The sequence below is a fragment of the Colossoma macropomum genome, unplaced genomic scaffold (genome assembly GCF_904425465.1).
Source record: "Colossoma macropomum unplaced genomic scaffold, Colossoma_macropomum, whole genome shotgun sequence".
NCBI lineage: Eukaryota > Metazoa > Chordata > Actinopteri > Characiformes > Serrasalmidae > Colossoma > Colossoma macropomum.
This window is the reverse complement of record NW_023494793.1, coordinates 32,169,117-32,186,448: the sequence shown is the minus strand read 5'-3', so window position 1 is coordinate 32,186,448 and position 17,332 is coordinate 32,169,117. Positions and strand designations below refer to the sequence as shown.

General features: G+C 41.4%; 1 protein-coding gene across 3 annotated transcripts in view; it reads right to left on the bottom strand.

The window, feature by feature from the left end:
* elavl4 (ELAV like neuron-specific RNA binding protein 4) overlaps window positions 1-15,985 on the bottom strand; it is a 99,046-nt gene extending 83,061 nt beyond the window's left edge. For all 3 annotated transcript variants that reach the window (XM_036579199.1, XM_036579202.1, XM_036579203.1), the window contains exon 1: window positions 15,312-15,985. In XM_036579199.1, coding sequence (XP_036435092.1) covers window positions 15,312-15,359 — 48 coding nt within the window. In that variant the 5' untranslated portion in view covers window positions 15,360-15,985. The remainder of the gene's footprint in view (window positions 1-15,311) is intronic.
* Between the last annotated feature and the right edge of the window lie 1,347 nt (window positions 15,986-17,332).

Below are 17,332 nucleotides of genomic sequence, written 5' to 3'. Positions count from 1 at the left end.
ACATGGAGGCTCTGAGAGGGAAGCTGTGACTGGAGTGCTCTCTGCCATCTCCCACAATGGTGAGGGTGTATTTCTGCATGTGTGTGTGTGCACACACATGCTGCACTAATAAATTATGTTCATTTATTGTTCATTCAGTTAAATGCACAGAAACTAATTGAAAGCTTTTTGTCTCCCACTGGCTCATACAGTTTGTTGGCCATTTTGCCCGATTTGCTCTATAATCAGGTATTGCGTGCGTCTGCTGTACAATTCATCCGACCACAAGCTGAACAGTCTTAAAACAGGCCAGCTAATGTAAAGGACATCATTTATCAGCTGTCAAAAAGCCATTAAAGCAGAAGGGGCCTGTGAATTGAGTAATGAGGTAACAATCTGGCTAATTGATTTATTTGCATTCTGTAAAAATGGCCTTTTATGTGCAGCTCCAAACTAGCTGACATTTAAAATATGTTTTCTTTTGTTTTGATGTGAGTTTGGTATTACTAAAGCACTGTTTGAGCTGGATCAGTTTTACCAGTGGAGGTCCAGGAATGTAATTTGTAAGGGATTCGACTAGCCGATTAATGCGGATACAGTCTGTGTAATTTCCTTAAATTACCCCAGATAGTCTGTATTGAAACATCACAGCCTGGACGTAAGATTAAAATGAACCCCTTAAATGGCCAGTTACCACAAGGGACCAAAAGTTTTATTACATACTTCTATAACCTAAGAACAGCTTGCATTAAAGTCCCTGTAGTTACTAAATAATAATCCTTGTATGTAATAAGCCTGGGATTAAGGGGTTAAGTGGGTCCAACCAACAAAAAGGAACTCCCAGTAAAGTGGGCTCATTCAACTCATTCAACAAATGCCACTCAGCAAAGCAGAAAATCCACTGCCCTGTTAGAGGTACTTTCAAAATATTACAATTTTCTTCACCTTCTAATTATACCCATAGCAAAATGTTTTAGATTACAGTAGTATGTTTTGAACTTGATGATAAAGGAACTTTATTCTTGTTTCCTCGTCACCAAAAACAGACGTGCCATTGTCTTTTACCAGGGTTGTTACTAGATTACTCTGAGGTTGATTCCAACAGGACTACTGCTTATATGGGAATTCCGGGGCGATGCCGATATCCGATATTTTTCATGTATGTATCACTAGCAAGGCTGATGCAGATACCTAAATATACATAAAAAGGGACTCTATCTACCTGGTTTAGCACTACTTAAATACAACATTTATTTCTGTAGGTTTACAAATGTAGTAAAATAAATAAAATGTAGAGCCCAGCTTCACATTAACGTTCTGCTCTTCCAGAGTACAACAAAATGTCATTAAATATCATTTAAAATATTAGTCAAATCTAAACATTTATCTGTGTCTGTTTTTTTAAAGCAATTATCTGCCAATACCAGTATAATTCCAACATCATTGTGCATTCCTAGTATTATTACTGAAGGAGCTACGAGTTTGGTGACTCATAGAAGGCACTTTTCTCTAGATTTATTGTTTAACAGACTTGTTAAAATTACGGATAATGCAGATTCCTGCTGGATTAAACTCATAGGTCTTGTCTTGATCACTCAAATTACAGCACCTCCCCAAGTAAGATTGATCCAGCTCAAATTCTGCTAAAGATGGAAAACAAAATGCTACTTTCTTGTTTCATAAGAGAACATTATCTATTTTTAGTTCATATAAGAAGGGCCTGTTTTGATCTGCTGTTTGAGCCATGGCTGAACGTGTAAAATGTCATTTAGTGATTGTCCACCCGCACAGTCAGACATAGAAACACACACACACACACACACATGCACATTGGCAACCACACAGCATGGCCACCTCTCTCTCTCTCTCTCTCTCTCTCTCTCTCTCTCTATCTCTCTCTCTCTCTTTCTCTCTCTCTCTCTGCTCTTTTGTTTCTGGAGTACCTCTGATTCTCACCAGCCACTGAGCTCCAATTAAAGCATCCCAGCGCACACACACACAGACACACACAGACATACGCACACACACTTACACATATACACACATACACACTTCTGGCCCCTGCCTCCTCTCACACTGCCTCATTTCAGCCCTCAATCTGACTAATTACATTGAACCCTGCCTGCCCCATCCTGCCCAGTCCACACACACACACAAACACACAAACACACACACACACACACACACACACACACACACCGTAATCGCTTTCTCAACTGGCAGTTTCTATCAATTCATTGACTCTTGTTTACAGTTGTATTTTAAGCCACAACACTATTTGCACTGGCCAAATTCCACATACGTTTGGACACTAGGACACAGGAGGGTGTTTTGAGCTGGAGGTGCTGATATTTTAAGCAGCATGTACATGACAACATGAATGCCACGTGTTTTCCCCTTTTAAAAAAAATTAGTTGTTTAGGTATTTTACATCAAACAGAATATATCATATCATTCTTTAACGTGGTGAGAGGTGATAATACACCTTTACACATATAACTTAGATAACAACCCCTAATGCACGCCATACTTAGTCTGCTCGCTCTCATGCTGGACAAACTTTATGCAAATGAGTTGAGCAATCAGATTGTTGAACCAATTGTGTCAGGCTCATAGTCAAGCTACATGCTGAAGATTCAATACCCAAACGCTCATCCAGAGGGAGATTATCGCAATGGCTGAAAAAATGGATGGGAGCGGAAGATAATTACTGTGGCAGAAAAATGTAAGTTTTACAACATTAGGCTGCTTTGGAGTTCAGGGCTAGCCAACAACACCTTTGCACAAGGCTATTGCATTAACTTAAATAGTGCAAGGCTATTGCAAATTTCCAAAATAAATAAATAAAACAAAATAAAAATGTGAACTCCATCCTGCAACAAGCACACATAGTTCTTTGCTATACTGAAGATATTCTAAGTAATTTTAAGTGATTATTTTTAGCTCTTGCGGTTAAACAGTTCTGAAATCTGGGGGTGCCGCAGCCTCCTCAGCACCCCTAGTTCCCGCGTCTCTGTTTGGACACGTGTCATTTGTGTATGGAGATTGCCCAGATTTCTCTAGCGCTTCTAATGAGAGTTGCGCTATATTTCAGAAACCTCTCGCTGGAGGGTGACATGCTGAAACATGCGAGAGACATGGTGATAATTGTTTCAACTCGGTGAAATCGCTCCTGTAAGTGCATACCTTTCCTCTCAATTTTCACCCTCAGTCATCGCAGGTTTATTTTAAGATGGCAAAGTGTAGACTCCTCGCAAGGTGTCAACTCGATTGTGTTAAAGCCGCCTCTCTCTTTAGAAGCTTCTTTTAAACCTCTCCAAAAATGTCCTTGGTCTGTCACAGAGAATTTTCAAGTTTTGTTAAACTTCTCTGTAGAAAGTGAAACAGTGTGTAATCACAGATATGTATATTTATGATGCTCTTGCCTTGTTTTAATGTATATATAGCCTCAGTGATAAGTGAAAAAAACAACATTTATCTCATATTTAAGGTAGAATTTCAGTGAATAGATTTTCATAATGTGTGTATATACATATACTTCTAACGTGTAATGCTGTATGTATAATATCTAATTAGTGGTGTATATGTGCAATGGTTATTTAGCCAAAAGACAACTAAATCATTTAAAGTCTCTCACCTCCATTAAGACAGTAGATTTTTATATACAATTAGTGAATTATAAGCATAGTAATTGAATCATTGTAAAAAATACTGAAGAATCATAATCTCTGACATTTTCAGTTTGACCTTTTTTTTATTTAAAGACAAACCATTGAGAGCCTTCCTCACATTTTCAAGGCTATTGACTGGAGAGCAAGTCTTAGAAAGAGGAGTGATATTTGGAGTGATATTTTGGAGTACTTGTGGAGCAAGTTGGAGCTGAGTGCCTCTCTCAAGGGCAGAACAGCAGGTTTTAAAGTGAGGGAAAAGACCTTAGAGCCTGCATCCTCTCCAGGACAAGGCCACCTTCCTATTATATCCATGATATGAAACAGCAGTCCTAATGTTGCTAATCAGTGGACCCAACCACTGAGCCACCTGCCGTTTCTCTCCTGGTGCTGTTTTGTAAACACGGACTCTCTCTCACCTCGGCCCCATGCGGCCGCTGGTGTCTTTTATGATGATGAGTCTTAACCGTATTGGATGTGTCAGGGCCCACCTGCTGGCCTGGCCCTGCTCTGACTGCTCTGCATCCAGGGAGGCTCCCTTCTTAGTCCGTCCAGGCCAAGAGTAGGCTGGACTTAGCTATTCCACTGCAGCCATTTCTTCTTTTATAAGAATAAAAGATGTGCACAATGCAACAGTAATGCAGTTACCTGATTTAGTAGCGCACACCTTATTTTATGAACGACAGACATCATACATAATATCAGCCTTGTACTAACCTTGACAAAATTCCTTACTAGATGGCCTCTTTCATACACTGTTCATTTCATCACTGTCATATCAAAACCATGTAACTCCATTTTGTTTGGCTTTTATTTCTTAACATTATTTGAAAATGTCAGCTGCCCTTTATGCAGTGTAAAAATTTCATGATGAATGGACCAATAGAAATGGTTCAAAATAACTTGTAATAAAAGCTCATTACTTAAACTACATTAAAAGTTAAGAATGTTTTTACTTTCTCCTGGAAAGTTAACATTTCAGAAATATGAGATTTTGCTTTGAAAGGGGCAATATACTGTTTTATATTATGAAAATAAAAAAAAGCCACTTCAACCCACAACTCATAAAGCCATTTCGAGCTTTAATGTCTGACTGACACGCACCTTAATTCTCATTTCACTGCCCAAGATGACAGTACATGTTTTATTGGTTGTGAAAAAGTCCCTTCTTTCTTCCAGAGGACACAAGTGTGAGGCAGCTCCAAACTCCAACTCCATAACTGTCACCTCCTCGCTGAGGACCCTCAACCCCGCAGCAATTTATCATGACAGCTTTAGTGCGGGGCTGCAGTGTGTATGGGGCTGCTGAACCTGGCCTCAGCCTGCACCAATCGCGCGCTCCTCAGATGTGACATGAGTTTGTCTGCAGAAAAGCATTACTTTCTGCAGCACAGCAATGCAAAGATATCAGTAGTAGTTGGTGGTGCTGGTACAAAGACTTAATATTAATATTGGCAATTTTTTGATTGGCATCATATTTTTTTTTTGTAGTTTTTTCTTTTTTTGTTATGTAAAAGATTTCGCTATATGTATTTTTGTACATCCACACAATGTAAAAGCCAGCCAAAAAATACATGTGTGTGCAAACTAGCAGATTACTGTTTTATTCTGATGAAGTTGGGGTTGAGTTTCACCCCCTGTTACTCCTTGAGCTCTAAGATTCTCCTCTCAGTTTACAGGTGAGGTGATAGTGAGTGATATGTCTAACTTTTTTTCTATTCATTATCATGCTGTATGGCATGCGTGGCAGGTAGCTAAGCGCTGGCTGCTGGTTGGTTGAGTGGGGGCATTGGGCCACTTGGCTGTTGGATGGCCTTTGTCTCGTTTGATCCCAGTCGGTGGCTCTACAGTGCAACGAGGAAGACCACGGTGGTCCATCTGGCCAAGGCTTTAATCAGTGCTTCCCTTCAGAGGAGGAGGGAGCTCACACTTGTGCCCTAACCAGCCTTAGAGTGGCAGCTATTAGTGCTACTGCAGGCATAGTGCACTAAGGTACTGGAAAGTTTCATTTGTTGAACTAGATTGAATATGCCTAGCCTTTAATGTCTATATGGAATAGTTATTGCTGCTGTGATGTACTTAATAGATGCAATGTAGTTTTGGGTTTTTTTTCCATGCAAGACACTGACAGTACAGGAATTAATTATTTTTGTATGGTACACAGTAATAGTATGCTCTGTCCTTTCGCCACATCATTCTGATCTCCAGGGTGAAATTGAACGGAAATCCATGCTGTGTCTGCCTCTTTTTTCCCTCTCCCCTGTCTCCTGCCCATCTCTCCTTGTTTGTACATCCTCTGTCACTCTGTCACCTTGTCATTTGGAGCTCAGGGAAAAGCAGCATCAGTATTTCTCCACCACCCAACCTATCCCTGTTCTTGCTGTCTCCATCCCAAAATTCATAGCACCAGAAAGAAAGAGGGAGAGACAGACAGAGAAAGACAGAGAGTCACTGTAGATCTAGAAGGAATGCCTTGAGGATTAATTATCATTCGTAACTCCGTTCTTTGCCCCAGCCTCAAATGGAGGTTATTTCGTTGAGCTGCTATTGATGTTTTGGACAGGCTTCTATGGTGGAGCGTTTAGAGCTGAATGCTGCTGTTAGAGAGAATGCATTATTAATGCGAGGAGAGAGCTAGCAGGGACTAAAGGCTCCTCGGGGCTGTGAGGAGGACGATTACGGTCTCACAGGAAGCAACACCACGCCTCGGAGGTCTTCCTCAGCTTCCCCAGCATGCCAGGCATCCATCATTTATTCACGACAGCAGCCGCGTCCAACCCCCCCTGAACAATTAGCCGATCAATAAAACGTATGGGCTCAGAATCTATCAATTTGGGGGAAGCAGCGTCATTTGTCAACGTGTCAGCTCATGGGTGCAGCCTATCGTTCAGACGCTGGGCACATTTATCACTTTACCACCAGCCTCTGAATCATAGCAACTGTGCAAATCCAGCTGTAAGATGGCCGTCTGATTCTGAACGATGATTAGCTTCCAAGAGCAGCTGTAGCACTCTCATGTATGCAACTTCAGCAGTTTTATTTAGAATGAATGCTTTGTGAGATACAAGAGTTTCAAAAATTTAAAGGAATACTCAGTCACTACCTGCTGCATCTGTAGAATACAATTGATTTGTTCAGGCCATAATTTTGACACTTTTACTGTATTTTGTAAAGGAATGAAAACCTGTTGACTCAAAACTTGATTAGAATTCAAGGCAATGAGCAGATTCTGAAATACCTTCCCATTCACTTCTATTTTGTGTGCTCTGAAGGGGAATCCCACTGACTTTTCAAACTTTCCTCATTATTCAGTCATTGAGATATAAGCATTCAGAGTGGTTCGATGAGAAATGGTTCACTGTGGAGAAATTTACAGACTCAGATTTCTTTACAGGATAGGAACCAGGGGTTGCGATGTCTATAGCACAAATCTAGCCATTTTATTTGCTATCCAAAACCACCATGTACGACCACCATGTACACCTCCTCCATAAGTGAGGGTATTCAAAAATATATGTTTTAAAAAGATATGGTCAAAACTGTCATAAGACAGTGTCTCAAACAATAGGCAGTGTATTCACAAACATGTGGCAGTGTATTCACGAACAAGTGTTCGTCTGGTTCCAGTCACCACCACTGAACAATTCTGACTCAGGAAGTTTCTTTAGAATGGAACGTTTCACATCAAACCACTCTGAATGACTTTGTTTAAATAATAACCATTTAATTCTGAAGAAGTTTTTAAAAAGTCTCCTGGGACAGACAAGCATGTGTTGTCCTTAGTGAGGAATATATGTTGTCCAAAGCGATCATGGTCAGAAGGGCAAAAGTCAGCTAATCTTGGTTGAGTTTGGGTAATGAGAGACCGAGATTGATGAATGAGAGTCTGCTTTTCTATACGCTGCAGCCCTTTTGCAGCTTCGCTCCAATTAGCCAAAAAAAAATGCTAATTACAGTACTTAGCCAGACTAGGGTAAAATGGCTAGTAGGCATTCACACACTTTTCCCCATTTCGAGTTCAATATTTCTCATTCTAAACCACTCTTTTAGCAGACCTGAAATAATTGTAAAATAGGTAAGAGACAATAAATAATGTAATCATTGTAATTTCGCTACATTATCTGCAAGATAATATCACAGCGGGGACACTGGAGTAATTGTGAATAGTAACTGCGTTAAGAAAATAAAAACCTGAATTTCAATGTCATTTGTGCTTTCTGTGCTGACCTGTTGGCACTACAAAAACAGTTATTTTTAAGGTGGTTTCCTTTGTTTACTTTTTCTTTTTTTTTAAAACAAAAAAGCTTGTTTTTGTGGAAGTGCTTCTCCGATCACAAAGCTTTCACTGTTGACCGATTTCACCTTTCTGATCTCTAGTTTCACCACAGCTTTCATGGCTTAAAATACTAGATGAATAATAGACCTTTAGCGCATGTGTGTGTTTGTGTGTGTGGAAAGAGGGATGAGCGGTAGCTTTTCTTTCTGAGCCATCACTGCCCTCCTGCTGCTGCTGAAATCACAGGCTTTTTACTTCCAGGTCAAGGTACCTGCATCCACCACGCTGACCCCTCTCTCAGCCGTCGCTCCCTTTGTTTTCTTTTCAAAGAGAGGGAGAGAGAAAAAAGGCATTCTGATTCAAAGCTTTCTTTCATGGCTTCAGACAAACTCCCCTTTCGTGCTGATCAACAGCAAGCAAAATTACGGACAGCGCGACGAGAGCACAAACAGTGGAAATATTAAAGCCAGTCAGTTGGCTCCAGCTCCAGTTTGCCAGGCTGATTGCTCCTAGGCTGACTGGTGGTCTGGTGGCTGGTTTGTGGCTGTTGATTCCCGGAGGGAAGGGGACAGTGGTTCTTGTCTGCGTGGGCGGGGTGGCGGAGGGGCCACATGCCACCTGCCTTCCCCAGGCGAGTGGAGCTGAAGCCGGGCTGAGGCTGGGCTGGAGCAGGCCGGTCTGCTTCTATCTCTGCCTGGCTGGAGACACCTGCTCCCCGCCTCAGCAGAGACAACCCCCAGAGCTCCGGCTCAGCTGCACTCTGCGTGTGTATGTGTGAGACTGAGCAAGCCCTGCAGACGTGCACATGTACACACACACTCACACACACATGCCAGGGGTTTACAGCTCTGACCTCAACGATTCGGTTCCATTATCATTTTTTTGGAAATTATCTGTCATGATATTGCTTCAGCTGGATTTGACTATTTTGGTGCAATTCGTAATTATTACACTCAATTTTATTCAGATTAAAATACTCAGTACACAAACGTGACTGAGTATTAGTGATTATGCGTTAATACATTAATGACGACATATATACAGTATTGTGCGAAAGTCTTATTTAAAACCATTTGTCTTGACAATAAGCGTGTTTTTGCTTGTTAATACGCATCAGTAGAATAAATGCAAATGAACAGAATTACATCAGAAAGTAGCAAAAATGTATGCATTTCATTCCACAATGCTGTATATGACACTTCAGACTGTCTGTAGTTTCAACCTAAAGCCCAGCTGCTCACGTTTTCACATTATTGACTCTGCAGATTAAAGGAAAATCAGTAACGTTGGCAATGGAGGACATGTAGTCACTGTTGCTCTCACTGGAAATTGGTCATGAAAAATGAAAACTGTGTTCCCTCTGTGGAAATCCTATGATTTTCATGTTCAAGTTCGTGTGAACCCTGCATTGTCATTTAATTGTTATAAAAATGTTATTGAATGTTATTAAAATGTTGTTAAATTATTTAAAGGAAGTAATACATCCTGATGAAGCTTGTTTTGTCCACTCATAATGCACTACTTTTTAATTGACAAAAAAAAATCTTTTGGGTTAAATTTCAGGAAATGGAGCAAATGTGATTAATTGATTAATCGATTAACAACAATGAGCCATGTGACTACTCACAATGAATTATTTTAATTACAGCCCTAATAATATATAATTTAAGCAATAAAAATGTATGCCAAAGTAACATTTTCTCTGTCAAACCAATATTTCCATTTTGAAATAAAAAAATGGCTGCATAGTTTATTGATTATTATTTTCATTGATTTTAGTATTGATGCAGTAGAGCTCGGTGCATTTTTACACCCCAGCACACGCACAATTACTTTGAAAGCAAGCTTATGTCCTATTGTGCTTATTTCTGTTCTGTATGGAGGAATTTCATGTTTCTTTTTCTTTCCACTCCAACAGAAGACAGAGCCCTGCCTGTGTGCTCTTCTCCAGCAGCCTCTCAGTGCTCCAGAGGTTGACTGCCTGTTGTTCAGCATAATTGGAAAAGAAACGAGGATGAAAAGCTGACGGACCGCATTGTCTCAGGTGATGCCACTGATACGATCTTGAGAAGGACAAAACATCTCATTAGATCCTTACTCTGCACTTCGTCATGAGCTGACAAGGCCTCCATGTGTCAGTAATTACTGGACATTTTGAAGTGCTTTTTTGTTTCCAACCTTCATTTACAAACATTGCATCAATGGCAGGAAATGCCTAATACTTAACTGCAGCAAGAGAGCAATTTGAGGTAAAGGAAGCACTGTGATTTTTTGTTTTTCAAAAATATTGTAATTGTAGTCCAGTCCCTCTGAATTTGCCGTCTCAAAATAGACCGCTATAATTAAGACCAAAATCCTTCTCTTTAGCCTATTCATCAGTAACGCTTAAATTGTATTTGGAAGCAGGTCTATATGATGTTTGGCTTCAAGCTGTAAATAATAGGGGCTTCTTTAATGCTATTTTACGCTTCTGGATTCCCTGTTCCTCTGCCTGCAATGTTCACACTTGTATGTACGTGTGCGGTGCAGTGCAGTCTGAGTACTGTGAGGCGGTGGGTGCTTCTGTAAGTCTGTACGTAGGTGTGCGTGGGTGTGCATGTGTGGTAGTGACCACTAGTTGACCTACAGGTTTAGTAGCTGTTTCTCACACCTTTCATTCAAAAATGGAGGTGCATTCTGTCAAACAGGGTTAGCCCCAGCCACAGGTCATGGAGCGTAACTTCTAGCCCATGGTCAAGAGGGCTATAGCAGTTTCACACTGACCAGAGCATAGCAGTGTCTGTTTTTCATGCCTAAAAGACTACTAGTGGATGAAGCCTAGTAATTTGCAACTGTTTTGTCAGAATGCATTTAGAATTAAAATATTGAAATATATTTTGAAAATCTGCATATTGACTTGCAGAGGTGAATGCTAATTATTACGCCATCCTATAACATCAGGGCAGAGGAGGAGAAAAAAGTGTTCGTATTTTCGTGTAGGAAGTTGATCTGTTGCAATCTACTGCTATTGTGCAGAGGCTTTCGCAGCTGATGAGTCTGCTTCACTGGCTGCTTTTCCACTCTACACACATATGTGCAGATACACAGAAACACACGCACGCACACCCATTCCAGGCTTTGTGCGCAGTAGAATGCCGCACCTGTTCTTGGATCAGTGGGCCTGGGGTTGAGCAGCACAAATGAACTAATTTCCTGGGCTACATTAAGCAGAGAAACAGTGCAATCACGGCAGGAGGAGCCGGCCGGCCCGGCAGATGGGCCGAGCTAATCACTGTTGTGAAATAGAGCTGACCCTGCCTATCTCGAGCGCTGCCAACAGACATTTGCCAATCGCTCCACAATTCCCTCTCCTCTCCCCCACCTCTCCGTTTGCTTCTCTGCTCCTTTAAATGAGTTTAGGGGAAATCATAACCTCCTCAAAATGGCTGAAATGAAGTTAGGGGGGGAAAAAAACACCATGTTTGGTGAGACGGAACAGCTGTAAAAGAGCACTGAATGTGAGCGAGCGAGCGTGTGGGTGGGCGTCTGTGGGCGTCTGTGTGTGCTTGTGTAAATGAATGCTGCGTTTCTCATCAGAAAGTCACTTTTTCAATTTTGCAAACCTGCATGCAATTTGTTTTGTATCAGTAGCGATGCCCGGCCAATCAACCGCTGCACTGGCAATGCCTTTGGCTCTGCGTTTTCATTTCTCATTATTGGCTCTTTCCGCTATTTCTGAATTATTTGCCTTTCTGTGTTGAACGTCTAACAGTTCTGAGAATCAAGCTATGCCCAATGTAGCACAGCGTGTGGGGCACTGCTGATGTGTCACATTCTCCTCATGCAAAAAAGAAAACCTCTATATTTGTTCCTCCTGATCGGACACCGCTTCAGCGTTTGCCAGCTTTTCCAAGTAGTCGCTAGAGTGCTTGGCACAAGCTAGGATGGCAAGGACATCGAGCGTGTTCTAACGCGGTGGCCATTAGCTGGTGCAGCAATGAACTGCTTTTTGCTCAAATGCTGTATATTAATGGTAGCTAAATCTGTGACTTCATTACCATTATCTAGTGGTGATTTATTGATTTCTTCAGTGCTATATTCATTCTAATAATTACTTTCAGCTCTGCATTTTAACATTGGTTGACGTCTGTAGAAAATAGAGCGGGTTCATTAATTTCACAGTTTATTACCTATAGTTGGGCTATATTTCAAAATAAGTAGCAGAGGTTTATGTAACAGTCATGTACATACAGTGTATGTATGCATTTGAACAAAATGGCCATATATATATTCTGAATATTGTGAATATGTCCTTCTGCATGCACTCTGTCCGCAACCAGATGTATGTGGGAAAACTGATGAAAATATGTGTCTGCTTCACATAGTACACTCCCAGATAGCCTCTTACCTCCTGCTTCGCACTGTTCTAATGTATGCAAATGATCTGGCGTACTTAATGAAGGTGCCATTAATCACTGTAACGATGGTCTGTTTTAACCTGGTTAATTACAATCTGAAACATGTTTAAATATTCGCCAAGAAACGCCAGTTGAGTATGCAGATTCTTTTTTTATGAGCTACGAGTCAGTATGGAACAGCACCATAAGGTTGAGTTTATTCTACACCAACAAAGTACAGATTCTACCTGTGGTCTGAAACAGAATCATTCGATTACATACATAATATCATATATTAAGGAGTGCATAGGATTTGGGGGTTATGTAACAGTATTATCTCTAAGGATCATTTTATATTTGGTTTGATTTTCATTTCTTAAATTGCTAATATGTTCTCAAAGACTGCAGTATATGTGTAATCATTCAAGAAGTAGAAAGTGAATCTTTCTTTTCAGGCATTTCCAGAGTGAAGGGGGAAAAAGGTTGATCATTCTCTCGATTTTACTAATATATGAAATTGATGGTGCCATAAATGGTTGCCCTTTCCAGCTAAATGAGAAATCATAAACCTGTGGCTAGAACAAGAGTTTTTTTGTGCCAGGGACCCAGGCGCAAATGAAATTGTTCTCGGTGATGATTAGTTTGTTTGTGGATTTGTGTACAGCTTTTTTCAGAACTTGAATAATCTTCAAGTTCATAATTTCTGTGTTTATCAAACATAACGTAGTAATCACCCACACACACCTCATGAGGATTTGCAAGTAAGGATTTCAGTAACTGCTGTCGCTGGTAAACACTGCTTAGCTATTTCTTAAACCAAACACACGTCATGCCATCGCAGTGTGTCAGAGTGTGTGTGAGCGAGTGTGTGTTGGCAAAGCAGCCTCAGTGCTGTCAGTAGCACTGTGTTTTGTGTGAGAAAGGGCTCGGGCTCCAGGCAGGCATGCTGATCCTGTTTTGTGGGGAAACGGAACGAGAGCCCATCACAGATTAGACACCCACAGCTTCGTGTCGATTTAATGCACCAAGTCAGGGATTTACTTCGAACCGACCGGCGCCGACTCTACCAGCCTGCCAGGGCTTTCCCGCACTGCCTGCTTCTCTCTCTCTCTCTTTCTCTCTCTCTCTCTCTCTTTTTCTCTCTCTCTCTCTCTCTTCCTCACCTAAATCAGCTCCTCATACCAGCAATGCCACGTCAACCCGCTGTCTTATTATGAAACAGACTGAAAATGGCAGCACTGACAGCTAAGTTCAAGCACAATGCTTGTGCATTTGCTGAAAATGAAACCTACACATTTTATTTGCTGCGGTACTGTAACTTAATATGCATGTAATACATATTATGTAGTATTAGGTAGCTGTAAACTTAAAGCATCTGCCCATTAGCTTTTATTATAAGTGCGTTTTTTTGTTATTTTACTAAGTACAGGTAAACGTGTCGAAATTATAGTCCATAGTAATGGATCGTACACTACAGAGGCAGAAAATATTCTTTTAACCTCTTTTCATTTGCAAAAAATAAATGAAGAAGAGTCATACCACCATATAGTAGCCCATATGCTTTTTAAGGGCAATACAGGTGAGTCTGTAATGCCTTCTCCACACAACCGTAATTGCAGATATGGGTACCTGAGCTTGCGCACAATAAAATCACGAAACGTTGTCCCACACTGCAGCATGCCAAAATACCTTCACTTCACCCAAACAGCTTCACACTAAAAGGGTCTAGTGCACCAAGGGAAAAAAAGTTAAGAAATTCAAGGTCACAGTCTAACACAATCCAAATGCACTTATATCTCACCTATAAGCAACCTTTTGCTATGCCCAAAATGAGTAGACACACTACAGTACAAACACAAACACGCACGCACATGCACACAAACAGACTTTCAATTTCAAGCATCACCACACACAAGGTGCAAACACATACCCGGCAAAACATACACAAACAAGTCAATATTCTCTCTCATTCACTTACTCACTCACTCACTCACTCACTCTCTCTTTCTGTCTTTGCTTAGAGTGTTAGTGCTAGAAATAGTAGGCGGACTTGTCATCACACAAGAAAGCATGAAAACAGTTGCTAATTCAAGCCTCAGGGCCACAGTCATTTGCCTAAATTGAGTAACTATTATGCTATTATACTACTTCCTCTTGTTTGTTTTAACCGTATTCTGCTCTCATTTCTCATTTTCTCTGACACAATAGCGTATCTGTCTATCCTCTTACCCCCAGTGACCTGGCCCCCGACTGCTGGCTGGATGGATCGTGGGGCAAAAGCAGGGAGCCCATGCCCGGGACGGAGCCTTCAGCCTGGGCTAGTGCCGAATACTGGGAGTACCTTACCATCATCTTCAGATACTGCCCGTAAGGTGCGCGATCACACAAAGGACAAAGACAAAAGAAGAAACAAGAAAAAAAGGGGGAAAAGAGGAAAAGAATAGAATGGTAAAAAGAGAGGGAGCACAAAGACAGAAAAAGATAGACCATAGGGAAGAGGAGAGAGAGAGAGAGAGAGGTGGACAGCTACAGTGATAGACAGCCGTGTGCTCGTGTACTAGCACGTTCGTACACACACACGCACGCACAGTCATGCACACACACACACACACACACACACACACACACTGTAAGCCCCATATGGGCGAGTTATCAAGCAAGCTCAGCAGTTAGAGCCATCTTGCTTTGAGTAAATGAGAAAATGAAATGATTGTGTGGCGGAGAGACGGCGGGTTTAAGCCTATCCTCCATTTACAGTGAACCCGCCGTTCCAACAGCCCTGGAAACTAACCCGGCTACACACACTCCCTGAGACCCTGTGCAATGAAGCTAGCCCCCTACACAGCTGCCACATCTATAAGCATGGACACGTTTGTACAACACAGACACACGTTTAACGTCACACACTCAACGGAATGGTTGGCAGCACACGCACGCAATCAAACGCATTCGCGCTCACACGCACTGAAAGCGGGGTGAAAAAGAATAGATAATCAAATCCTACGTCTTTACCTCATTGCTCAACAAAGCGGCGTTCAGTGTTCGGCTGATTTCGAACATCTTGTTTCTTGTTGCGATTGTTTTCTCTCTCTTTTTTTTTTTGGTTGTCTCTTGTCCCTTTTCGCCTCTCGTTCACTCACTCTTGCGGCCGTCCGTCAGTGGAAGTCTCCCTTCTCTCTCTTTTTTCTCTCTACCGGAAATGGGAATTGGTCCCGACAAAGGAAAGGAGGAAAAAAAGAAAGGAAAAAAAGAAAACAGGTTAAAAAAAAGAAGAAAAAACAGAGGGTAAAAAAAATCCGCTAAAACGTGTTGTTTTGCGCTGCGGATGTATTTTGTCCGCCCTCGCGCCCTGTTTTTTCTCTTTTTTTCTTCTTTTTTGCGGTGCACCTCTTGTTAAATGTGGCGCTCGTGCCCTGGCTCTCGGCACACGACTGAAGAGTCAATATTTTTTCTTTTTTTTTTATCTCCCCAGAGTCAGCACATTAAAACAAGCAGCCGGGCTGGCGGGCTTCTTTTCCTTATCTGTCCCCCGCACACTCACTCTCACAATGCGCTCCGATCCGCACACTGCTCTCTAGCAGATTACTCCGTCCCAAAACATAGCTCTTAGTTTAAACTCCTCTCTCTCTCTTTCTCTACCTCTCCCTCGACCCTTTCTCTCTCTTCCTCTCCCTCCCTCCCAGACTCTCTCTCTCTTTCTCCCTCCCTCCTCTCTCTCTCCCTCGCTCTCTCCCTCGCTCTCTCTCTCGCTCCCTCTCTCTCACGATCACGCTCTCCTGCAGCTACAGTTCGCAGTGTTACCACAAGGTGGGTAGACTGTTCTAACAGACGTGACACAGGCACATCTGCCTCACGCCACTGCCTTCTTCCATTGCTCAGAGCTCCTGCTGCATAGAGAGAGCACCGAAGATGCTCGCCGGGCTCTGTTTCTGCCTCTGTGTCTTGCTTCGGCCACGTTTGATGTGCACAAGAGAGCTGAGCTGCTTTACGCAGCACTGCCATTAACCGCCTCCCTGACCAGTCGAGTCGTTGCTGCAACGAACACTTAGGTTTAGCTGTGCTGCGAAATTACATCTGAAGACTTTTTCTTTGGTGCTGTATGTGCTGTATGTAGTCCTTTGTCTACTACATTCTGATGCTCGGGAGGTGTAACAGAATGTACAAGCACAAGGCCCAGTTTCATATGTTCTTCAACAAACAAAAGGTTTCGCTCACAACTCTGGGCTGTGTTGAGTCATATGACGATGGCAGATTCTGATCAGGAACTGCAAGTGGCAGGTCAGTTTTCATTAAAGCAACAACAGGGGCTTTCACACAACAATAACAAGGCTTTAACGTGATCCCTGCTCAAATGTCCAGTATGTACAATCATCACCTTCTCTCTTACTAATCTTAGAGCTGGCCTTGGCCATTTCTTTGCTCGAGCCTTCACCTGAGCAACCGGAATAAGATATCTGACTGGGTCAATTATGAAATGTATGCAGTACATTAGAAACAATGTAAATATTGGTAGAGGGACCGTAGAAATAAAATTACATTACAAAGTCAATTACATAAAGCTATAGTGAAACTGAAAGCCCATTTCCCTTACAGAGAAGTATATTAGACTAAACAAGTTTTTATTTTTGGATATGCAGTGTTTTATGGATGCACAGAATCATATCAATATTGTCAGATAACTGCTTGGCAAAAACAAAATAAACAAATAAACAAGAAAACAAGTATCTGAAAAAATGGCAGCTTCACAAGTTAGTTCATGTAAATTTTATTTTCAAGCAATTTTGGAGCATTTCCATTTCTGTTTTCACACAACATAAATGGCAGTTGCTGGACAGTGATGATTAATTGTCTGCAATTAATTTTTTTTGAATTGATAAACCCTACACAAATAACTGATATATTTCCCTATAATGCTATTCCAGGTAGATATAGTCCCAATTTGACACATTATACATACACACACACAAAATAGTCATACAAAATTAAATTATTTTGGTACACAAAACTAAATGTTATACATATATATATATATA